Source organism: Lathyrus oleraceus, chromosome 5 (genome assembly GCF_024323335.1).
Source record: "Lathyrus oleraceus cultivar Zhongwan6 chromosome 5, CAAS_Psat_ZW6_1.0, whole genome shotgun sequence".
Lineage (NCBI taxonomy): Eukaryota > Viridiplantae > Streptophyta > Magnoliopsida > Fabales > Fabaceae > Lathyrus > Lathyrus oleraceus.
The window spans coordinates 203,860,826-203,886,212 of NC_066583.1; the positions used below are offsets into that span (position 1 = coordinate 203,860,826).

Here is a 25,387-nt window from a genome sequence, read left to right on the forward strand (position 1 = left end):
AATATTATTTTTGACTTTTTACGCGTATCAAAAAAACTAATCATTATTGTTACTTTTCACACAATAATTTTTCTTTTACCTATAATACCCTTAATTATATATTACATTCATTTTACTTTTTTTCTCTCTGAAGTAATTATCTACGAGTAATTTTGACAAAAGAACAATTAATACTACAGTGACAATTAAAAAAAAATATTTTTTCTCAAGAAAATGAAATTTATAAAGGAACGGAGGGAATATTATATAGATATATTTTCATTAAATTTTGAAAATTATTGAAAAAAAGAAAGAAGTAATAGTTCATAATAGACTAAGTTTGCTTATATAGGGGTTGAATTGAAAGGAATCTTTGTCTATGAACTAACCAAAGCACCTAAAGAGCTTGTGTTTGGTCGAGTAATTAAGTAGTCCTGTAGCTACACTAGAGCTTCCAGATACATTGAATCTAGACGAGTTTTTGAAGAGCACTCTAATTAGGCTCTCCACAGTCTCTACTTTACATTGAATTAAAGAGAGCGTGACAAGTGAATGACATGGAAGCCATCCATTACTACTATGGTGCGTAACGATTGCACTCATATCAGGATTTCAGAATTTTAGTGGTTATTATTGTTAGGATTATTTTTGATACTATTTTTTTTTAATTATCAATCACACATATTTTTTTATTACTTTTAAATATAATTAATAAAGTATCTTTGCTTTCACTAGAGTTGGTAGAGTCAAATCAATTTTGAAGTTAATATTAGGGCATGTGAAAATCACATCACATATTCATCTAAGATTTTAAAGTAATAGGTGCGTGAGTTTTTTCACTTATAAAATATTCAATCTCTACTTTTATTATTAATATGGTGTTAGTCTGAGATTTTTAGTTAAGTAAAAAATCAAAAAAATGATGGTCAAACTACGTTGACATTATAAGTGTCTAAAAGCTTAAGCCAAAAGCTTCGACATATTGACTGTATTGACCTGTTGGATCGACTAAGTTGTAAGTGAATTCAAGGGCAATAATTGTTTGGAGAAACAAATCCACAAGATTAAGACCACTCTCTCTTCCAAACATGTTCTGAATTTTGCAAAATCACATAACAAACTTTTAACATGAAGTCGAAGTCGACACTTTTAAGTATTAAGGACTTAGGATATTTTTTAAGTCTTAAGACTAAGTGATTTGGAGATGTATTCGTCTTCGACAGAGGCAAGTAACACGTTCAGAAATGGTTATCTGTATATTTATCACCATGTTTGTTTGTTTTTTCAGGAATTACATCCTTGAAGACGCATGAAGGCAAGTTGGAGCATGAAGGCCTAAAAAGTGGGATACATGCCAAATTGATAGGGTATAACCATTGTCGACGGTTTTCTTTGTAATATTATATAATGTAAGCTTATGCATTGTAGTTGAGGTCGTAAATTCTCATTAATTCCCGGTAGAACCAAATTACTCAAGTTATAGAATGAAACAATTTGTTTGTGAGACATGTGAGTATGCGTACAACATTTAAACTTTCTACAAATCTTTTTTATTCAAAGCATTCACATTAAATGTCATTTAATTTGTTTGTCGTTTATTGCATTTATCTGAAGTCTATCTTTTCACCATACACTACTGCAAAATAGACTCCTTGTGCCACCAATTTTACAACTCTCTCTCTCTCTCTTAACTGTTGAAATAGTTTTTTTTACACTTGTTTTTTACTAATGGACATTTCACAGCGGTCATGGGTACCAACTATAGTGAAATGTATCTGGAGTGAAATGGTTCAATAGCACTGATCTCCGAATTTCAAAATTTTAGTGGTTTTATTGTTGAGATTATTTTTGATACATTATACATTATTTTGTTTAATTATCAAACACACATAATTTTTTATTACTTTTAAATATAATTAATAAAATATCTTTGCTTTTATTAGAGTTGGTAACGAGTCAAATCTATTTTGGAGTCAATACGAGAGAACATTTGCATTCGTTAATGCATTTTTTTATGAATAACATATCTTATAAAAGATATACCACATATTCATCTAAAATATTAGGATCATAGATGTGTGAGTTCTTTCACTTATAAAATATTCAATCTCTATTTTCATAATCAATAAAGTAAGTCGATTCAATAGACAAAGTTAAAGCAAGCTGAAAACGAAAAAAGTCAATTAGTTGAAGGTGATTTGCAAGAGTGGAAATTGGGCAGAGCGGACAAGCTCGCCAAGTGAAATTGAACTTAAAAATTTGTCCAATCTGACCCTTTTATGAGGGGCTTAAGAAGAGACGGACTGAGCGGATAGACGGACATAAAATTTCAACCCAACACGCAATATTTGGCGGGTACGCGGGCCGACCCAACGGAACACGATCCGATTTACCACCCCAAGTGGAATCATTAAGGAAATAAATGCTTATGTAATGATTTAAGAGACATTAATGACCTCTAAGATGACTTGTTATTATCTTTTTGAAAAAAAATAGTAAATTATCTAAGCATTTGTTCACTTAGGGAATCTTCACTTTTATTTAACATATAAAAGCAGTTGAATAAATGAAGAATTCAATTTTAAAGATACGATGTATTTTGATATTTTACTTATTTTTTTGTAGTATATGTTATTGTAAGTATGTGTAGTTAATTTTCTTTTGTGTTGAATTAAGTGTAGTTAACTATAAAGTATATCTAAACTAAATATATATAGTCGATCAAACGTATACATTAGATGAACAATTAATAAATATAATCTAAATACAACTTTTTAATCTGTGAAATATCATTGTATATGCGACATTTGTTTATGTTACAAGAAATTCACCAAACCCTAACTTAAAATAGTGAAATAGACTATCAAATGACGCTTTTGCCAAGCACTTGTGTCAATATTTTAACATTGCAATGATTTACACTATTCTAAGAAATTTTATTTTTATATTTTTATTTCCTGTATATATCTAATTCAATTTCACATTGATGGTTTGTATAGTTTTTATTTTTATTTTTTTTAGTTTATATGAGATAAGATTCCAACTGATCAATTTCCTTCTTATTCCAAAATCAAAAGAAATAGAAGAAAACACAACAAGACCAAGAAGAAAAATAAGTTTTTCAAATTCCTAGTTCAACATGGTGAATCTTCCAATTCCATGACTTTTAAAATGACAATTCTATATACATTGGAAGATTCAGGTGATCCTCAACCTCAAATCAACAACAACAGTATGAGGAGACTTGCACATATCAAGAGGCATGATGTCCATAAATGGAAAACATAGATAAAACCATGGATATAACTTAATTATACTCTAATGTGTTCACTGTATTGGATTATGAAGATCCTATCTATCATCTAGTAAATCATGGAGGCCGCCACCAAAATTTTTGTTTTTGTGAATAAAGTGATTCGAAGATTATCCAAAGGTTGACAATCTAAAGTGAAAATAAAAATAATAACGAATCCATTAATCCGGACACAACGATGATACCTACACTATTTAGGAAATAGGAAGAACATAAAAAGAGCTCATTGAATAAACTAATCACGAAGAGATATTGAAGAAGAAGAAAGACAATGACACGGAGAAAGAGAAAAGTAAAAAGAGTTTAAGTCTTGCACCATCGTCCTCTAAGAATAAAATGGAGGAACGTGTTGAAGTGTAATCCAAATTCAATATAAGTTGTATTTAGATTTAATTTGAGTTTCATTTAGTTTATTGTGGTATAAATACTGAACTCAAGTTTCAGTTTGTAACAAAATTCATCTTGTAATTGTTTTCATTTCAGAGTAAAAGTTAGTTAGAATTCTCTCTCTTCCTTCATCTTCATCTTCATCATTCTTGTGCACCAACAATTGATATTTAGAGTTTCGGTTCTGATTCAAGAATGGGAAATACGAGTGTACGTGAGACGTCTGTGATTGTTCTGTTCATTCAATTCATAGTGAATTGATGATTTGAATTGAAACAAAATCACATTTCTTGATTATGCGGGATTGAGAAACACGAGCATTGGTGAGATCTGAGTGAATTTGCACAAGAACGAAGGTGAACAGTGGAAACGGTAGCTTGAACACAAAACTACCAATATTTGATGGAAATAATTGGAATCGGTGGATGATTCAGATGCATGTGTTTTTTGGCACTCAAGATGTTCTTGATCTCGTTAATGACAATTATATGGAGGTTACAATACATGCAACAAAAGCCCAAAGAAATGTGCATAGAGAAATGAGGAAGAAGGGTCAAAAGGCGGTATTCTATATCCATCAGTGTATGAATATGAATGTGTTTGAGAAGACCGTTGATTCAGCGACGACGAAGGATGCCTGAGACACACTGGGACGGCGGTACGACGGTGATGAATTAGTGAAGAAAGTGAAGCTTCGGTCTCTATGTAAGCAGTATGAGAATCTCAACATGAAGAAGAATGTGAAAGTACCTGATTACATCTCTAGAGTGATTTTAATCACAAATGAGATGAAATCTTGTGAAGAAACTCTCTATGAACAAGTAATCATTGAAAAGGTAATAAGATCACTTACTCTTCATTTTGATTACATTGTTGTAGCAATTGAACACTCTGAGGACCTTAACACCATGAGAATTAAAAAGCTGTAGAATAGTCTAGAGGCACAAAAGTTGTGTCTGATTGAGAGAAACTCTGAAAGAGAGGTAAAGCAGACTCTGAAAGCGTCTTCTGGTAAGAAGAATCAGAAGCAATCTTGGCTAGAGGCCAATAAGAGACATGATGATGGTTATCAGAAGTCAAAAGCCTCCAACTCTAATGAGAAGAAACATCATAAGAGAAAGGAGAAGTTTAACAAGAAGAAGGTTTAATACTATTGCGGTAAGAAGTTTGGTTATTTTGCTACTGATTGTTGGTCAAACAAGGAAAGGAAACCAGAAGAAGAAAATATAACTAGAGGGTATTTTGATGATGAAAATGTGTTATTGATGGTTTCTGAATCTAATGGTGGATATTTGGTAGACTGGTGGTATATGGACATTGGCTTCTCAAATAACCTAACTGGAAACAAAAAATGGATTATTGATTTTGACTCTAGAAAAAGGACAAAGATCATATATGTTGATGATAAGTATCTTAACACTGAAGGAATGGGAAATTTAAAAGTCAGAGTGAAGCATGGAAAAACTGTTCTGATCAAGGATGTTTGGTATGTTCCTAGCATGAAGAGTAATTTGATGAGTGTAAGACAACTAATTGAGAAAGGCTTCTCAATTACTATGAAGGACAATCTCTTGAAGTTGTATGATTCTGATTAGAAGCTGATTATACAATCTAAACAGGGAAGCAACAGAACATTCAAAGTGAATATGGAAACAAATGAAACTAAATGCTTTAGTGTAGAAGGTGCTAAAGGTGACAGCAAACTGTGGCACAAAATATTGGGGCATCTGAACTTCAGAAGCTAAGGAAATTTGAGTTCTAAGAAGCTGGTATATGGAATTTCTAATATTATGAAGCCTGGGAAGTCATGTGAGATATGCATGAAAGGAAAGCAACCTAGATTGTCATTTTCATCATAACTGACTCCAATGGAGTAATGCATTCTGATGTATGTGGACCATTTGAAGCACCTTCACTTGGAGGAAATAAGTATTTTGTGTCATTTGTGGATGACTTCACAAGAATGACATGGGTATTACTCATCAAGTTTAAGCATGAGGTGTTTGATGAGTTTACGAAGTTCAAGATGAAGGCTCAAAAACAGAGTGGTCAGAACCTAAAAGTTCTCAAAACTGATGGCGAAGGTGAGTACAACTCATTAGAGTTCAAAAGTCTGAAGAAGATTTTGAAGGTGAATCTGATTTTGATCTAGATTATGATGATGATCGAGACTCTAGTGATAATCATGCCTATGAAGGTGGTCATGCTTCTCAAGGTGGTCTAACCTCTGGAGGTAGCCTAACATTTGATATTGTTCCAGCATCTGGAGAATATTTTGACCAAGTTCAGAGGCCACAAAGAATCAGACAAATACCAAGAAGATTTGCAGAGTTTGACATATTGCAAATACTAAAATAGACTCTGAAGGAAAAGTCATTTAATGCGTCATATTGATAGACTCCGAACTAGTTAGTACTGAAGAATCTCTCACGAAAAAAGTGTGGTTGAAGGCCATGAAAGAAGAACTTGAGTCTATATAAAGAAACAAGACTTGGAAGTTGACTAAGCTTCCAAAGAACCAGAAAGCCATCAACATGAAATGGGTTTACAGGTTGAAACCGAAGCTGGATGGATCAATCAACAAACACAAAGCAAGGTTAGTAGCTAGAGGATTTATACAGAAATATGGCTTAAATTACTTTGAGGTGTTTGCGCTTGTAGCTAGGCATGAAACAATCAGATTGGTGATTGTTATATCTGTTAATAGAAATTGACCTCTGATGTTTTTAGATGTGAAATCTCCTATCAGGATACTGATGTATATTAAGGGGACTCTGAGGTATGGAGTTTTGTTCCCTTCGGGTGCTAAATCTGATTCAGAGCTGATATGCTATTCAGACTTTGATTGGTGTGGAGATAGAGTTAACAGAAGAAGTACTTCTGGATATTTCTTCAAGTATCTGGGAGGTCTCATTTTTTGGTGCTCCAAGAAACAACGGTGGTTGCATTGTCAACCTGTGAAGTTGAGTACATTGCGGATGCTTATCTGATCATATAAAGAGAAAGTGCCCAACTCTCATAAAAAAAATGAAAACCTTTAACAAAAATCAAAATTTAAAGGCAAATGTCAAAGAGCATAAATATAATGAAGAAAGACTATAAAATATCTTCAAATAGATCTAACGACAAAGAAATATCAAACTTGAATCTCATGGCCTATATCCATGAAGACCACAAGATGCATTAGAGAAGTTTACCTTCTTATGATGAACTTCAAAATGCATTAGAGAAGTTTTATGATGAAGAAAATAAATGGCAACTAAAAGTTTAGGATCCCAAAGAAGAATAATTCTATCTTTGGAGTCTCAAATTTTAAATTACAAGAAAAGTTAGCAAATACCTTTCAAGTTCTCATGTAAAACTTTAAACATCTAATGTCGAACCATGTTGGTCGATGAGTTATGCTAGTTATCTTCTAAAAGTCAAATTGGTATCATTTTAAAATAAAAGCTTGAAACTTGAAATGTGAAAAAGCTTTTTAAAATACTGCTTTTATACAAAATCAATTTTTGCAGCACTTTTTTCCAAATTGCTTTATACATTATTTGAATTTCTCTAATTTTTCTAATCAATACTAACTTTTGAAATTTCCATTTCCATAATAAGACAGTGATCAAATAACATCAAAAACAAGTTTAGATCAAATTGTTACAAGTGATGCTGAAACCCTATTTTCTTTTTTGCAAAAATTACCTAGGCCATAAAATTTCACCCAAAGTAAAACAAATAATCACAAATTTTAATCCTTCCCCCACACACTAAAGTTCTTATAAACTAGCAACACAAGATTCCACGATGATTTAGATCAAGTAAGCAATGAAATGTAGTCTCATGGGAATCAATTCAATAAAATTTCAAAGGCATCTATATGTAGGTATTTTGGAGGTTTCAAAGTGTAAAAGATGAAATGGAAAATAAGAAGAAACTAAAATTCGTGGGTATTAGAATGACCCTGTATCTAAAAAGACGTACGAAAGGAACCATGTATGAAAGGAGTCATCAAAATTAATAGAGTAATTAGATTAGGACCCGTGTGATGCGCAGATGGTAAAGAAGATCGTGCGGATAATAAATAAAAATTATTGAAATAAAATAAAACTTTATTTATGGTAAATATTATTTATTATAAAAATTCTAATATAGATAATAAGATTAGCATAACAAAAAAAAATAGTCTAATTTTAATTAAAAAGTAATACATTTATAAATATGAAAATGCAATGTGAGACGTCAAAATAAATGTTAAAACATGAAAGATGACTTCAAAATTAGAATCATTTTTTATGATTTTTTTAGTTATTTTTTTCTTAGATGAGCCGTTGTTATTCATTTGTTTTGTTTTAATGGATTTTTGAGTCTTTAATTTATAAATGAGAAATGACTCGTCGTCAGAGTATAATACCTGAAATTCATTCTTTCTAACAATAAAAAATATGTAGAATTGATTGAATATAATATAATTAATCATTGAATACCTATATTTATTATTTATAATTTAACAAAAATATGAAGAATATTATTTTGATTATAAACAAAATAAATATAATTAATTATAAAGATGAATAAAATGATGTATAAAATGATATTTTTTATATTGATAATTTTCTATGTTATATTTTAAAAAAAATGATATTAATCTTTTATAATAATAATAATAATAATAATAATAATAATAATAATAATAATATATAAGTAAACCATGTATATTGATTATTAATTATAAATTATAATGCATTAAGAATCTAAAGAACAATTAATTGTCATAAATTTAATTATTAAATATATAAAATATGATTGTCATAATAATAAATGAATATCATTTCTAAATTATAATACAATTAGAATCTAATTAAACTCTTATTAATAATGATAAAATTGAATTAGTCAATTATTTAATAAATAAGGAAACAGACTTATCAATCCATTTTAAGAGTATGAATTGTGAGTTATAAAATTTTTTAAACCATTATAAAATTTTATTATTATATTCACCAAAACGTGTAACTCAATTCCATCCATTCATCTTCAATTCAATTCTCAAATGAAATGGATAATTTTTTATTATCATTATGAAATAAATAATTATAAATTTGATATAATTTTATTGTTTAGTAATAAAAATAAAAATTAATTATTATATTCTCAGTAATAATGTAATAGAATTCAATTAGTTTTTCAATTCTCAGTAATAATGTTAATAATAAAAAATTTAATATTATTTATTATATTCATTATTGCATTTAATTGGGAACAATTTTAAATATAATTTATTATAAATATTTTATCTAACCTTCAGTTTTTTTTTTAATAATGACATTACTGTTTTGAATAATTTTTTTCATTGATTTATGATGTTTTATCTTAAGAATAATTATTAGTGGTAAATAAACTTTATTTTTATAGAGAATAAAATTAAGATTTTCTATTAAAGAATAAATTTTATATTTTGTTGATTCAAATTAAATGTTGATAGATCAATTTTAATAAATATTAATTATGAATAATTTTTAGAGTAATATTTGTTTTTATTGAATATTTATCTTAGTAACCATTTTTATTCCGTGTAATTTTATTACTATTAGAGATAATGATGAATATGTATAATACATTGTACATATTTCGTATGCCTCTAATATTTAAAGGTGTAAAATTTAGTTCTCATAATAATAATATAAAATATTTACTTTTTTATCGAATATAATCTAATACGCCTTTATTATCTATATTTATTATTTATAATTCAAATAAAATAAAATTTATTATTAAAAATAATAAATATAAATAATTATTATCAAGAATAAATTAATATACAAAAATGATATCTTCTATTTATTTTCATATTGATTGTTTTCTATGTTATATTTAAAAACATTATATGAATATTTATAATAATATTAATGTATAAGTAAACACTTTATTTTGGTAATTTTTTGTCATGGTCCTTGTGATGCTATTAATATTTGGGATTAAAATATTTTATATTTTATATTTTTCAAAAATTGATTAAAATAAAATAGTATATTTATTATTCATAAAAAAAATTAAATTGACCAAAAAAATGTATAAGATTATATATTCCTATAATATTGATAATACAAATTAAATCAATGTGAACCAATACAAATTTCCCCATAGTTTCACTTCAGTAGAAAAAGTACAGCATTGTAATCATAGATCATGGTGATATTCAATCTCCATCATTGGTTTGATCGTGGGCATGAGATACTAAATTACCCCATAGAAATACAATCGCCAAATATACAAATATAACAAATTTCAATTGACATTGTAAAATAAATTGGTAAAATGAATGCTTAAACTTAGATAAAAAATAATTGGATTTATATACCCCAGGGACATGAGATAGTAAATTACACCATAGAAATACAATCAGCAAATATACAAATATAACAAATTTCAATTGACATTGTAAAATAAATTGGTAAAATGAATGTTTAAACTTAGATAAAAAATAATTGAATTTATATACCTGTCATTTTAAATTTGAGTTGGTCGTGTGAGTGAGGTCTTAAAGAACTTCCTTGTACATAATGTTTAAGACAATATTTTCACTTGGATGGAAACTGTAGGAAGGGGAAACTCGAACAATAATTAAGGAAATCCAAAATCAAATTCTGCAAGAACAATAGGAAGTAGAAAATTAAACTGTAATTGGAGAATTACAAAATCTATGTGTCGGTAACGATAGGAAGAAGAAAATCGAACGATAGAAAGAAGGAAATCTAATGGGAGAACAACCACACTTCCTGAGATATTTGTATGAGTAGGAAAAAGAATTTGTCATTTGTAACGTGTTATTGGAGAATTAGGAAAGGTGAAAGGGGGTTTTGGAAGAGAAAAAGTCAAAAATTGGGTGTTGGCAAATAGTAGTGTTTTGATTGGTTGTTTAGTAGAAGATGTACACATAAGCTAATAAGATGACGTGGATTATTTTTGAAAAAGTTAGGGTTAGGTGTCGCAAAATAAGTTGAAGCATTGGATTTAATATATATAAATAGATATTATTCTTACACACTTTGATGGCACCGTAATGTTTTTATTTTATTTTTATATAAATAACAAAAAAACCACATATATCTTTCCCTTATTGGACTTGCATTTGCAAAACAAAGCCAAGCTGATTTTATACAAACAACGAAAACTTCGGGCATGTTAATCGCCATCGGATATTGTTTTACATCACCAAATGCATCAGTCCCTGGAAACCTTCCAATAATCGTTATACCAGGTTGAATTGATATCAAAATTATCTTCGTAAATGATATTGTGACCCCAATCGCAAGGCCTATTTCGACCGATGAAAACAACACTCCTAAGAATGCTCCAGCACATGCAAGAAAATCTAGTTTATCAACTTTCCAAATTTCATATGCTTTTTTATAATCAATAAGTCCTGGTACAACCCAAAGACCCGACGTCGTCGTCTCCTTCGAAACCTGTCGAAGAACCTTATCACCAAGGCTCAATAAGATGGCATTGTGGGTTTTTTCTATCATAATCAATTTTTCTTTATCCTTTAACGCAATGTCCATGGCTGCGGCTCCCTTCAACACTTTTAAACAACCCTGCTGAACCAGTAGGACTTTCACCTTCAAACGCCACAGATCAAAATCATTCACTCCGGTGAACTTTTCAATCTTATACTTTGTTGACGACATCTTCTCCACGCTTACCGCACCAATTTATTGTGAAAACGATGCCGAAATTATAAAGTATAATTGGTTTCTTGATCAGTAAGAAACCCACAAGGATAGAAAGGAAGAAAACAATAAGAACACAATAAAATTGGTTATAAAATGTTATTCTTTACTTTCTCTCTAAAACAAGATTACAAGTGTTACAAAATAGAAAATAATCTCTCTCACTCTAATTAGGATTTGCATTATTCAATCATGAGAGACTAGTATGCTATTTATAAGAAAACTAACATACTAAACTAATGGACTTTTACACACATGCGCATTACACAAGTTAACTTAAACAATTCGATATAACAAACATGCCCAATTTGACATGCTAACAATCCCAGCATACTTCGACTACAGTATGTGAACAGACTTCGACGACATGCTAAGGTCCTGTCGAATTGTCGAACCAAGAAATTAGCCTTCGACCATACTAGAGTTAGATCCAATATATCACAAAAAGGATTATGAGAATAATACAAGCTAATTCGTCCTCTGTGTCAAGTGATGTTAGAGTTTGTTAGTAATTAGTTTTGTATAACTAATTCAATTAGATATAGTTAGTTTTCTGTTTTTAAATTTGTTGTGTAAACAGTTATTTAGTGTGCAAGTGACAACCGACTATAACTATATAATGCTCTATGTGAATCAATAATAATTACTTCTTCCCTCATTTATATAATATCTATCTTTTCACTCAACTATCTATCTTTTTTCTCACAGTATTTTCCCTTTATAACAAGTTATCTCCAACAAGTCTTTTTTTTAATAATAGCGATTAGAGGAAATAGATTATACAATAAAAAAATATATTGAAAATTAAATCGAATAATAGATGATTATTTTGACCTATATAAAGTACATTTTATGTATTTCCTTATATTTAAGAAGACTCTCACATTTAGGGAATATGCGTGAGGGTTTAAAGGATTCTAGACATCAGTTACCAGCCATACTTTCTTTACTTCAACTATTTTGTAATTTCAGATGTCTTTGTTGGAAGAGTGATTATGATATTTCTCGGGAATTGAAATACTCAAGTATTACGTGTGATATAAATGACTGTTGATAACCACTTCAAGTTTCTTTTTGGAAGAAAGACTAACCGCTTCAGAACGCTAATTAGAAGGAAGACTAACCGCTTCAACCACCGTTCTTTGTTTAGTTGGAAGTTAGCCGAGAACTTAATTTTTCCTTGTATAAGGGGGTTCAAGAGATTAACCTACTAAAAGCTCTTAAGCGCTACTGGATACTCTTAAGATTAAATGTTACGAACGCGATTATGTCTTTTTGGCTGAACCTGTATAATTCTCTGGTGATATTTCTCTTACCCTTAACTCTTTATTTTTTTGCATATTTACTTTATGTTGCTATTTCTAAAACATTTTTTAAAAATAGTTTTAAACTCTTAAAATGGTAATAAAATATTTTCAAATTATCTTGTGTGTGAAGTCTCATGTCCAATCCAAACTGCACAGGGTCTTATATGACCTAAAACAAGCATCAAAAGCCTGAAACAAAAGAATTGGCAAGTTCTTTGTAGATTAAGTGTTGAACATGGAGTCTATGTTAAAAACAAAGAATGAGTGAGTTTATTAATAGCAATAAGTTGTGTGAAAGAAATAGATCAACTCTAGGATAAGATGAAGCTTGAATTTAAAATGACTAACATTAACAAGTTAGGGTATTTTCTTCGCATGGAATTCCTAGACACCTCAATGGGAATGATTCCGTCAAGACAAGTGTGATAATTAAATTTTTACAAAATTTTAAATGTTAGAGTGCAATTTTAGAATCACATCAGCTCATACAAATATGATAAGTGAAGAACTAGGTACAAGTGATGAGACAAGGTGGATGCTTGCATGTTTAGACAATTGGTACGATTACTAAGATACTTATGTCATCCCAGGCTAGACATAAGTTTATTTGTAGGATTGGTAAGCAGGTTTATGAGTAATCCTCTTAAACAACATTTTCTTCCTGCAAAAGGGACCATGAAATATATTACTGGTACACTACTCTATGGTCTTCCGTTTCCATTAGGAAAAAGGCATGAAAAACTTGAGCTCATTAGATTCTCTGATACTGATTGGTGCGGAGATAAGACTGATATGATAAGCACAATTAGGCACTTCTTCAAATTCCTAAGAGCACCAGCCTCACATTGTTCAAAGAAACAATCAATAGCGTCTTTATATAGTTGTGATGCTAAGTATGTTGTTGGTGTTGCTGCAGCTTGTCAAATAAATTGACTTCTATCCTTGTTGAATGATTTAATCATCAAGTTAGAATGACCAAAAGTTGTTGCTTGATAATAAATGAGCCTTTAATCTAGCTAAAAAAACCATTGCCCATAGGGAGAATAAACACATAAAGACATGTTTTCATTTTTTTAAGAGATCAAGGGCCCGTTTGTTTTGCCTTTTTTTAAAAATGATTTTTATAATTTTACATATTTTAGTGTAAAAAAATATACAAAGAAACTTTTCATAAAAGCTTCAAATGAAAATTTGGTTTGAATAGTTATTCTTAAAATGTTATTTTAGGTATTTCATCATTTTATCGAAACTTTTTTTGGATATCAAAATTTCAAAAAATCACTTAATTTTGAAGCTATTTCAAATAGCTTTTCATAAAAATCATTTTTAAGATACAACTTTTTGAAAAAATTGTGATTTTGACTATATTTTGATCTTCAAAATAATGTATATTTATATTATAGAATGAACAATTCAATCTTTTAATTTATAAAAAGCAAATTTAGAAAAACTTATAATATTTTGAAAAACATTTTTGTAGAATTCATTTTCAAAAATACAAAGAAAAAATCCATTTTTTTAAAGCTAAAACAAACTGGCCCCAAGTCATCAAGAGCAAGTGAAGATTGTGTACTTCCCTATAGAAGATCAAGTTGTTGTTGTTGTGTTTAGTAAAACCATCAAAATGGTGTAATTTATGAAGTTGAGATGAGAACTCGAAGTTATAACTTTTGATAAATTGAATTAAAAAGGATGATGAGAATAATTCAAGCTAACTCCTCCTTTGTGTCAAGTGATTTAGAGTTTGTTAGTAATTAGTTTTGTATAACTAATTCAATTGGATATAGTTAGTTTTTTGTTTTTAAATTTGTTGTGTAAACAGTTATTTGGTGTGCAAGTAACAACTAACTACCATTATATAAAGCTCAATGCGAATCAATAATAATTATTTCCCTTATTTATATAATCTCTATCTTTTCACTCAATTATCTATCTTTTTTCTCACAGTCTTTTTCCTTTATAACAAGTTATCTCTAACAGATCATTTTTTCAGGATTCATACACGGGTTTCGGTTAATGAGTTCGTTATACGGTAGCCATTTTAGCACTAAGTATTGCATCAATAGCTTCTCCCACAGACAGAAAAACCCTTCCTCCAATACTTTCAATGTCACTTTCAATGTCACTGACATTCATGAATATCAAGCAAATAAGGATCTTTATCAAGAAGAGAACTCGGGGTCGAGTTCTTTAGAGATGGAGGAGACTGATCTAGGAAGGCTTTTTAAGACACAAGTATTTGTTTTAGTCCCAAATATAATATTTTAATATTTTCCATAATTTTTTATTTTTTTATGGATTAAAAGCCCATTATATTTTATTTTTCTGTATTTAAATACCTTTGGGTGTGGCCGTCAAAATTATTTTTTGATATAGTAAAGTTTAGTATTTTCATTATATGGTGGATTCCAGGGTTTATTTGACAAGTTTTGCTCTTGTAATCATGTGTTCTCATTCTAGGCTTAGTGCTTGCTAATCTTTAGTGTTTCTGACTGTGTCAATTAAAAAAATTGAGTATTTTTTATTGAGATTATAGATAATGTACTGAAAGGGTAAAATAATGTTATAGTATCATCTAATAGAAATTGATTAATCTAACATGTCATCAATTAAATTTTAAAATACAAATGTGATTTAACAAAATACACGTCATTGGTTGATTGACAATGTAAAATTCGATATATCTTTTTTGTTACTTTTTTTTTATATTTTTGGATAACAATTTCTAACTAAAAGAATAATGAGTATTTTATATAGAGTTTAATTTTTATGTATTAGTAATGTAAAATAATTTTATAAAATTATTTAATAGAAATTTAGCACTTAGATATGTCAAATCTATAACTTAAATATTATAGTTTAATTTGACAAAAGTATGATAGTGATTAACTGAAGGTGTAAATTATTAATGAGTCTTTTATATATTATTATTAAGAATTAAACAAAAGAAAATCTATAGAGTACGAATTTTATTTTGTCATTTATGAGAGATATCCAACTCTAAGGTAAAATCTATATTCATAAAAATAAAAATAAAAGACCGTTGTAAGAAATTATTATTATAAGGCTAAAATATCATATTCTACTAGTGAAGTCTTTTATATATTATTATTATTATTATTATTATTATTATTATTATTATTATTATTATTAAGTATTAAACAAAAGGAAATTAATATCATATCATATCTATGAGAGATACACGGTAAAATCTATATTCCTAAAAAAAAAAGACCGTTAAGAATTATGAGTGTTAAACAATTATTAAATAATGAAATCAAAATACTACATAAATAATAAATAAATAAAGAGATGCATTAAATTCTCTGAATGTTTCAAAAACAGAATTCTGTTTTCATCTATAAAGTGTCGATTGATATATATGTGAGTATCCACCAATGAAGAAAACAATCAGGAATTCTCCATCGGAATTGAAGCAAAGAAAAGTGGTTAATGGTGAACTCAAGGCAAATCCATTGTTTGCGAGAGGAAAATGTATCAAGAAGAAAAACTTGATTTCCATTAGAGTGGTTGGGAGAAAAATAAGAAAATCAGAAGAAGAAGATAAAAAGGTTAATGATCCTAAAGTGAAGAATAGTGATCAGAAAAAACTAGTTGATATTTATGTTGATGATCAAGAAGTGAAGAGAACTCTATCTAATTGGAGACTTGTGAAACAAGTTACTCAACACAAGGTTGAGAAGATCCAAAACATTAGAGAAGTGGCTCGACAGAATCTTGACAAGATTCAAAATACTGCTTGTTTCAATGATAACATTGATGCTATGAATGAATTTTACAAGCTTATTGGATATTCCAGCTGATCGCATTTTCACATGTCTTTTCGCATCATTGTATGAGAATGGTTATTGTGATTAGGGTTTCTCCATTATTAGTTTTATTTTGAGTCAAACTTTGTATTATATTGTGTTATAATGAAGTTTATATTTTTCTAAAGAATCAAATTTTAATTAAAGTATTTGGTATTTTTTAGTTTATTGGTCTTTATATATTATTTTTATGATTGTTATTATTCTACTCATAAACTATTTGAATTTCCATTTATGGATAAGATGTTTGAGCCAACCATCCAATTCTACTTCCATGTGAAGATGACGAAGCTTAATACATAATTCTTTATTTTTTCTTTGAAATTTGAAAAAAGTATTCATTTGGCCTCTATAATATTCTTTAAAGCTGAATCCTTAATTCTTTTTACATACTTTAAAAAACAATTATATGGCGATTCTTTATTTTTATAGAAATTACTTTTTTTTAGTAAAGAAAGAAATAACCGATTAGGGTTCTTGTATATAGTATCTTAGTCAAGTTAAATGTAGGCATTCTTTTTAGTTTATACTTTTTGTTATGAGTCGGTCATATCGACTCCAGGCGACAATCACGAAGGAGCCATATTCCTTAAAAATCATCTAAGCACATGAGAATAGTCGTCTCAATAATTGTAAAGGATATCAACTGCATTCACATTCAACGGTTCTCTACAATTTGCATTTACCAAATATTGAGTTCGTTATTTCCCTCTCTCTCTCTCTCTCTCTCTCTCTCTCTCTCTCTCTCTCTCTCTCTCTCCTCTCTCTCTCTCTCTCTCTATATATATATATATATATATATATATATATAATATATATATATATAATATATATATATATATATATATATATATATATATATATATATATATATATATATATATATATATATATATATATATATATATATATATATATATATATATATATATATATATATATATATATATATATATATATATTATATAGAGATAGATATAGATAGAGAGAGAGAGAGAGAGAGAGAGAGAGAGAGAGAGAGAGAGAGAGAGAGAGAGAGAGAGAGAGAGAGAGAGAGAGAGAGAGAGAGAGAGAGAGAGAGAGAGAGAGAGAGAGAGAGAGAGAGAGTCATACTTAGGTAACAAATTTCCAATTCAATTTCCCTTTACTCGTCTCTGTCACATATTGTCACACACTGACTTGAGTGTTGAGTGTTAACCTTGCAGATTCCCTCTCTCCATGATATTGAAAGCTTTAGTCCACCGTCACCACTGCTTCTAAACTCATTTCTATTATCTTAGTCAAGTTAAATGTAGGCATTTCCTTTTAGTTTTTATTTTTTTTCTAAGTCGGTCATATCGACTCCAGCCGACCATCACGAATGGGCCACATTACTTTAAAAACCCTCTAAGCAAATGAGAATTATCGTCCCGATAATTGTAAAGGATTTCAACTGCATTCACATTCAACGACTCTCTACAATTCACTCTTAATGAATAATGAGTTCATTATTTCCTTCTCTATAATAGAGAATGTGCCATACTTAGCTAACAAACTTTCAATTCAATTTTCCTTTACACATCTATGTTACATACTGTCACATATTGACTTGAACGTTAAATGTTAATCTTATAGGTTCCCTCTCTCTATTATATTAAAAGCTTTGGTCCACAGTCACCACTGCTTCTCAACTCATTTTTAATTTTAGAAAAAAACAATAGTGCATTTCGTAGGATTATTCAAAGAATTAACTTCCTATAGGATAGATGTAAAATTATTCCAAGAATTAATTTTCTGTTGGGATTCTCACGAGTTTAAGGAAATATCTAAAAAGGCAAAAAAAAAAAAGAAAATATCTAAAAAGGCAAAAAAAATTAGAGTATTTGAATTAGAACCAGACACAAGGAAGCATGAGTGTTGCTGAAATTGCACAATGTATAATAAATTTAATTATTTTTAAATTATGTTTTTATTTATTAGTTATATTAATTAAAATAATTAGATTTTTTTATCATGTTTTTAATTAGTTTGACAATATGGGAAGAGTTCCACTTCTTAATGAGTTCATGGTAAGATGACTCATAAAAAAACTGGTGAGTTTGTTGATGAACGTTCTAGAAAAATTTAATTAAGTTTTTATTATATTTAGTAATTTATTTAATTATTTTGTAATCTTTATGTCTAGTATTATATTGTGTTATAATAAAGCTTTTTTAGTTTATTGATATGTATATATTATTTTATTATTGTTCTTATTCAACTCATAAACCATCTAAATTTTCATTTATGGATAAGATGTTTGATCCAACCATCCAATTCTACTTCCAAAAGAAAATGACGAAGCTTAATACATAATATTTTTTCTTTTAAATTTGAAAAAAAAAAGTTCATTTGGCCTCTATAAAATTGTTAAAAAGCTGAATCCTTAATACTTTTTACACACTTTAAAAAAAATCAAATGGCGATTGTTTTATTATTATAGAAATTATTTTTTCAGTAAAGCAAGAAAGAACCGATTATGATTCTTGTATATATTATCTTGGTCAAGTTATATGTAGGCATTTCATTTTGGATTTTTACTTTTGTTATAGGTCGGTCATATCGACTTCAGCCGACTATCATGAACGGTCCACATTCTTTCAAAAAATTTCCTATGTACACAAGAATTATTGTCCCGATGATTGTAAATGATCTCAACTGCATTTACATCCAACGACTTTCCGCAATTCGCTCCTAATAAATAGTGAGTTTGTTATTTCCCCCTCTATATATAGAGAATGTGCCATATACAGAACATACAAACATTACAAAACCTGGCCGGATGTACCGACCTGCTCTGATATCACTGATATAACACCCTAAAACCTCAATAGCGTCTTTATATAGTTGTGATGTTAAGTATGTTGTTGATGTTGCTGCAGCTTGTCAAGCAAATTGACTTCTATCCTTGTTGAATGATTTAATCATCAAGTTAGAATGACCAAAAGTTGTTGCTTGATAATAAATGAGCCTTTAATCTAGCTAAAAAAACAATTGCCCATAGGGAGAATAAACACATAAAGACATGTTTTCATTTTTTTTAGAGATCAAGGACCCGTTTGTTTTGCCTTTTTTTTAAAATGATTTTTATAATTTTACATATTTTAGTGTAAAAAAATATACAAAGAAACTTTTCATAAAAGCTTCAAATGAAAATTTGGTTTAAATAGTTATTCTTAAAATGTTATTTTAGGTATTTCATCATTTTATCGAAACTTTTTTTGGATATCAAAATTTCAAAAAATAACTTAATTTTGAAGCTATTTCAAATAACTTTTCATAAAAATCATTTTTAAGATACAACTTTTTGAAAAAAATTGTGATTTTGACTATATTTTGATCTTCAATAATGTATATTTATATTATAGAATGAACAATTCAATCTTTTAATTTATAAAAAATAAATTTAGAAAAACTTATAATATTTTGAAAAACATTTTTGTAGAATTCATTTTCAAAAATATAAAAAAAAATCCATTTTTTTAAAGTTAAAACAAACTGGCCCCAAGTTATCAAGAGCAAGTGAAGATTGTGTACTTCTCTATAGAAGATCAAGTTGTTGTTGTGTTTAGTAAAATCATCAAAATGGTGTTATTTATGAAGTTGAGAGGAGAACTCGAAATTATAACTTTTGATAGATTGAATTAAAAAAGGATGATGAGAATAATTCAAACTAACTCCTCCTTTGTGTCAAGTGATGTTAGAGTTTGTTAGTAATTAGTTTTGTATAACTAATTCAATTGGATATAGTTTAGTTTTCTGTTTTTAAATTTGTTGTGTAAACAGTTACTTGGTGTGCAAGTAACAACTAACTACCATTATATAAAGCTCAATGCGAATCAATAATAATTACTTCCCTTATTTATATAATCTCTATCTTTTCATTCAATTATCTATCTTTTTTCTCAAGGTCTTTTTCCTTTATAACAAGTTATCTCTAATAGATCATTTTTTCAGGATTCATACACGGATTTCGGATAATGAGTTCGTTATACGGTAGCCATTTTAGCACTAAGTATTGCATCAATAGCTTCTCCCACGGATAGAAAAACCCTTCCTCCAATTTTAGTTACAAAGTTAGCTAGTCTTAGTTTGTGAATCACTTGCCACCTTGGGTTAGCAATGGATAACTGAAACAAAAACATAGCAAGAGTTAATACTAATCTTCACCCGGACTCTACTTGAAGTAAATCAAGATAAGACTATCAATAGATATCATGAAATAAACAGAAGAAAATGAAAAGAAACGTAGTAAAATCTCACCGTGACTCCATGTGACTTAAGATTATTATTCAGCTCGACCAAAGAAGTTATTCCTGCCGTATCAATACTCACAAGACCTATCAAATTATAAAGATAAATATTCAACAAATATATATCTAAAATTTATGCCATATACATATATTTAGAGACACACAATTTTATTTACGAAATTTGTTAATTAATTAGTTTGTTAATTTTAGTTCAAGAACACTCACTTGATGCATCAATAATGACTACTTTGATGGTGCTTTCTCCTTTACAATTTTCACCATCTTGTTCTTCAATCACCCATCTCTCAATCCTTTTAAAAAAAAGCATATGCATAACAAAAGATTGCAGAAATATTTGAAATTTTTTAGCGCGAATTTTAAGTAAATTTATATAACAAGAAAAATGCAGAAAAAACCCACATATATACCTTTCCCTTATAGGACTTGCATTTGCAAAACAAAGCCAAGCAGATTTTATACAAACAACCAAAACTCCGGGCATGTTAATCGCCATCGGATATTGTTCGACATCGCCAAATGCATCAGTCCCCGGAAATCTTCCGATAATCGCCACACCAGGTTGAATCGATATCAAAATTATCTTCGCAAACGATATCATGACCCCAATCGCAAGGCCTATTTCGACAGATGAAAACAACACCCCTAAGAATGCTCCAGCACATGCAAGAAAATCTAGTTTATCAACTTTCCAAATTTCATATGCTTTTCTATAATCAATAAGTCCTGGAACAGCCGAAAGAATTATTGCTGCTAGCATTGCTTTCGGAGTGAAATATAACAGTTTTGTCAAAAATTTAAGCGATGTCAACACCGTGAGCGCCATCACTATGCTCGACACCGTTGTTTGCGAGCCAGCGTTATAATTTACAGCCGTTCGAGCAATAGAACCTGCAATATAAGCTAGTCGTAATCAAAATCGATAATAATCACTTTTTTCGAAAACTGATTATAGAAAATAACAATAAGAATTTACCTGATGCAACATAGCAAGAAGTGAAGGATCCAAAAATGTTCATTATCCCCAAGGATAGAACTTCTCTATTTGGATCAATATTGTAACTTCTTAGTGATGCATATATTCTTCCAACAGCTACAGATTCCTATTATATAATTCAACACCAGAAGAAAAAAAAAAGCTATTATAATTAGAAATTAACGTCTGTTTGGATAAACAGCTTATTTGAATAAGGATCCACCTTACCGTGGTTGAAATAATCGCAACTGTGAATGCTATTTTGATCAAAGGAACCAAATATTTACCATTTACATCAAGCTGTAATTGGTTGAGTGAACTTGGATTCAAACTACCTCCTTTGATTGGGCCTAAAACTTCGATTTTATAGTCTTCGAGTTTGAGTTGATGAACATTTACTCTATATGCTATAACAGTTGATATAATGAATGAAACAAGAGGAGCCATGTGTGATAACCACAAGAATTTCTTTTTCCTTTTCCCCTAGTTTGATATATTCAACAATAGTTTAACTTTAGTATAGACGAAATTCTGATAGAAAAATGAGAATCAAATAATTAAGTTCATTTCTAGAAAATTTACTAACCAGGAATCTGGTAAATATGATGAAAGACAAAAATGAGAATCCGATAATAAAATTGTAAGGATGCCATTCTGACTGAAAAAGTCAATGAAAAAAATGTCAATGAAGGAATTTGAGATCGAATTTGATGATGAATGTTTTTGTTTTTCATACTTGGTTTTTGTAACATGTCCAAAGAGATTTAATCACAGAGATTAAATCTGCCTTGTTGGTAAAGTTGGTGATTCCAAATAGTGCTTTTAGTTGTTGTAATACAATGCCTATGGCAACTGCGGCCAAGAACCCGATGATCGTGGCGTGAGAAAGATAATCCACCAAAAATCCAAATCTGTATCATAAACACTTATAGATAAATGATTATTTCGTAATCGCTTAATTAAGTTGTTTATCCAAAGAGACAGAAGATAGTGCAACGCGAACCTGAGGAATCCGAAAGCAACTTGGAATACACCAGTAAAAAAAGTTGCAGTCAAAACAAGTTGAGTATAAGCAGTAGAATCATTTACAGGATCTTTCAATGTTTGAATCATTGAAGAAAGTAGCAAAGAATCGACAGTTACAGGTCCTATTACAATCTCCCTCGAACTCGCCAGAAACGCATAAATTATAGGTGGAACAATACTTGTATCTGAATAAATATATAAATCATGCTTAATTTTTTATCTTAAAGAAACAAAGAGATTTCAAAATCAATGTGCATAGATAATTTAGAATCACTATGCAATGCAACTTACATAGGCCATATTCAGGACTCATCTTCGCCAAACTCGCATTTCCCATAGCCTGAGGAATAGCGAAGATCGCGAGGATCAAACCCGCCAGTACGTCACACTTGAACTTATGAACATCATAGTTTTTGAATGAATTAAGAATGGGAAACAAACCATGCAACAAAGGTAACACTGCTTTATCCAAAGGTTGATGTTTGAGAGAAAAGAATCTGTTCGGAATCGGACAATGTAAGACGCTGTCCTTGATATTGTCCACGACCCGATGCAGCATGCATGGTGGCTCTGGAGGATTCAGCACCCATAGTTTTCTGTTTTCTCTACCATTGTTCTCATTCTCTAGGTCCATCAACACTTCTAGTGGTGGAAGAGATGGTGTTGATGGACTCATTCTTCAATGCTTGTTTAGGACATTATAAGTATACTTATAATAAATAATACAAGGGTTTAATGATCATTGAAGATGTTGGACAAGGTAAGTTTAACCGTCTTAATTTGTTTAATCCACAAGTTGGTGAATATGAACTTAAACTCTTCATTTAAGGTCATATAATCTTCAATTTAAATCATGTCAATGTCCCTTTTCGTTGTCACATTTATAATAATAGTAATCTTTTTAAGTAGTTAGAGGCAAAATAATCTCACCGTTCGCACACGCCTGCGAATTTCTATTTGATAGACAAAATCATTATAATATAAAGGGTAAATTCTTAGGTACCCAATCAAATTTTTTTGTTTTGTTTTGACTATATAATAAAGATAAGAGTGTTTCTACTTAGAGTTATTATTGAAATATTTGATTACTTATTCATTGAATTACAAAGAGATACAAAAGCTATGTATATATAGCAATAGGAAGTGTGTAGCACAAGCAACCGTTTTAACTAATTTAACTTCTGTTGTATCTGATGCTAGTTAATCAATTTTAGGTTGTTCAGAAGTTAGTTATATGGTGGTTATGTACTTACAATGTCATTACCACTAGTTATGTATTTGGTTACCACTGATTGTGTATGTGGTTATTAACTAACATTTTATTAGAGAGTATTATGGCTCTATACCAGTGATGTAACTCATATTTGTATTTTATTAGATAGTATTATGTCTATATATAAGTGATGTAACTCATATTTGTAGGAACAACGTGGCACAATTGAAAAAAAATCCTCATTTTGATCCCTTATAATTCTCTCTTTATTTTTCTCTTCCACTTAATTTTTGGAGAGAGCAAAGAAGCTCTTGTTCTAACAAATTTGGTATCTTGAGCTTGGTTTTTGATTGTGTAGAATATATATATATATCCGGGAATTTTCTGTAATTATCAATCAAGTAAAGATGACTTATGGTAATTGTGGATCTATGTTCTTGCAGGTAATGAAGATCAACATCTAAAGTTTTGATGACGACAGTGCATGACAATAGTTTTCAATCCTAATGATAATCAAAGCATCCTATGATTTATCAGCGGAGGACTCAAGATCAAAGTGTCTATACAATATGATACTATCTAGCAAAAAGTTTCTTTGGAAAAATATGAGAAAACTCGTCAGGTCATGTCTGTCGGTCTGAGTAAATCGAGTAATGTAAAAGTAAGATAGTAACTTCAGAGTACTAAATCTCTCACACGCACACTTAAAAATCTGTTTCAAAATGTTTTTATCGTGCAAATTATTCTCTAGGCCAAGCCAAGTGATTAAGAAGTTGTCCAATCTCTTTCCAAAATCTTTTTGAACTAACAAATCAATTGGATATTAAAGCAAATCAATTGGGAAAACTTTTTCTGTTATGTAATGGATTATAACGTTATGCCAATCCATTAAAAAATGGCTAATCGATTAACCAAACAATAGGAACAACACCTTAATGACCTACAACGACTATATATCATATATTTCTTTTTTGGCATGCAAATCATTTAAAAATATGTTTTATAATCGATTAAAGCGTTTTGCCAACCGATTAGAAAAGTGTTAATCGATTACAAAATCGAAAAGGACAAAATATTTAAGTCTTGCAACAACTCTATATCTAAACTTTCCTATTTTGGTTTTATAATCGATTATATTTGTGTTTTCTAATCTATTAGAACGTTTTGCCAACAGATTAGAAAATAAATCCGACCCATGATTCATTTCATTTCTTAATGCTTCCAACTACTATATAAGGGAGAGTCTCCCTCACTTCAAACCACGCCACTTTCTAATGTTTTCATATTTCTTTGAAATTTATCTTTCTCTCCCTCTTTAGAAAACATTTTCTTTCGCTTTAAAAGTG

The 25,387-nt window shown here is 29.4% G+C and overlaps 2 protein-coding genes across 2 annotated transcripts; one reads left to right on the forward strand and one right to left on the reverse strand.

Annotated features, from left to right (window-relative positions):
- Nucleotides 1–4,407: 4,407 nt before the first annotated feature.
- Nucleotides 4,408–5,274, forward strand: LOC127079729 (uncharacterized). Its single transcript, XM_051020104.1, has 3 exons — nucleotides 4,408–4,515; nucleotides 4,609–4,821; nucleotides 4,882–5,274. Exons 1-3 carry the CDS (start codon nucleotides 4,408–4,410, stop codon nucleotides 5,272–5,274), a joined length of 714 nt encoding a protein of 237 aa, XP_050876061.1.
- A 15,270-nt stretch (nucleotides 5,275–20,544) lies between these two features.
- Nucleotides 20,545–23,504, reverse strand: LOC127087854 (early nodulin-70). Its single transcript, XM_051028771.1, has 10 exons — nucleotides 23,120–23,504; nucleotides 22,806–23,013; nucleotides 22,539–22,713; nucleotides 22,389–22,460; nucleotides 22,031–22,285; nucleotides 21,803–21,929; nucleotides 21,237–21,717; nucleotides 21,034–21,119; nucleotides 20,819–20,895; nucleotides 20,545–20,685 (listed from the first exon to the last, which is right to left on the reverse strand). The coding sequence occupies exons 1-10, from the start codon at nucleotides 23,502–23,504 to the stop codon at nucleotides 20,545–20,547; spliced, it is 2,007 nt and encodes a 668-aa protein (XP_050884728.1).
- Between the last annotated feature and the right edge of the window lie 1,883 nt (nucleotides 23,505–25,387).

Coding starts and splice junctions, on each gene's coding strand:
- LOC127079729 (XM_051020104.1), top strand. CDS start 4,408: ATGAAGAAGAATGTGAAAGTACCTGATTACATCTCTAGAGTGATTTTA. Junction 4,516..4,608: donor AACAAGTAATCATTGAAAAG/GTAATAAGATCA, acceptor AAAAAGCTGTAG/AATAGTCTAGAGGCACAAAA. Junction 4,822..4,881: donor AGAAGTTTAACAAGAAGAAG/GTTTAATACTAT, acceptor TGGTCAAACAAG/GAAAGGAAACCAGAAGAAGA.
- LOC127087854 (XM_051028771.1), bottom strand. CDS start 23,504: ATGAGTCCATCAACACCATCTCTTCCACCACTAGAAGTGTTGATGGAC. Junction 22,286..22,388: donor TCATATTTACCAGATTCCTG/GTTAGTAAATTT, acceptor ATATCAAACTAG/GGGAAAAGGAAAAAGAAATT. Junction 20,686..20,818: donor TTAAGTCACATGGAGTCACG/GTGAGATTTTAC, acceptor TTTTTGTTTCAG/TTATCCATTGCTAACCCAAG.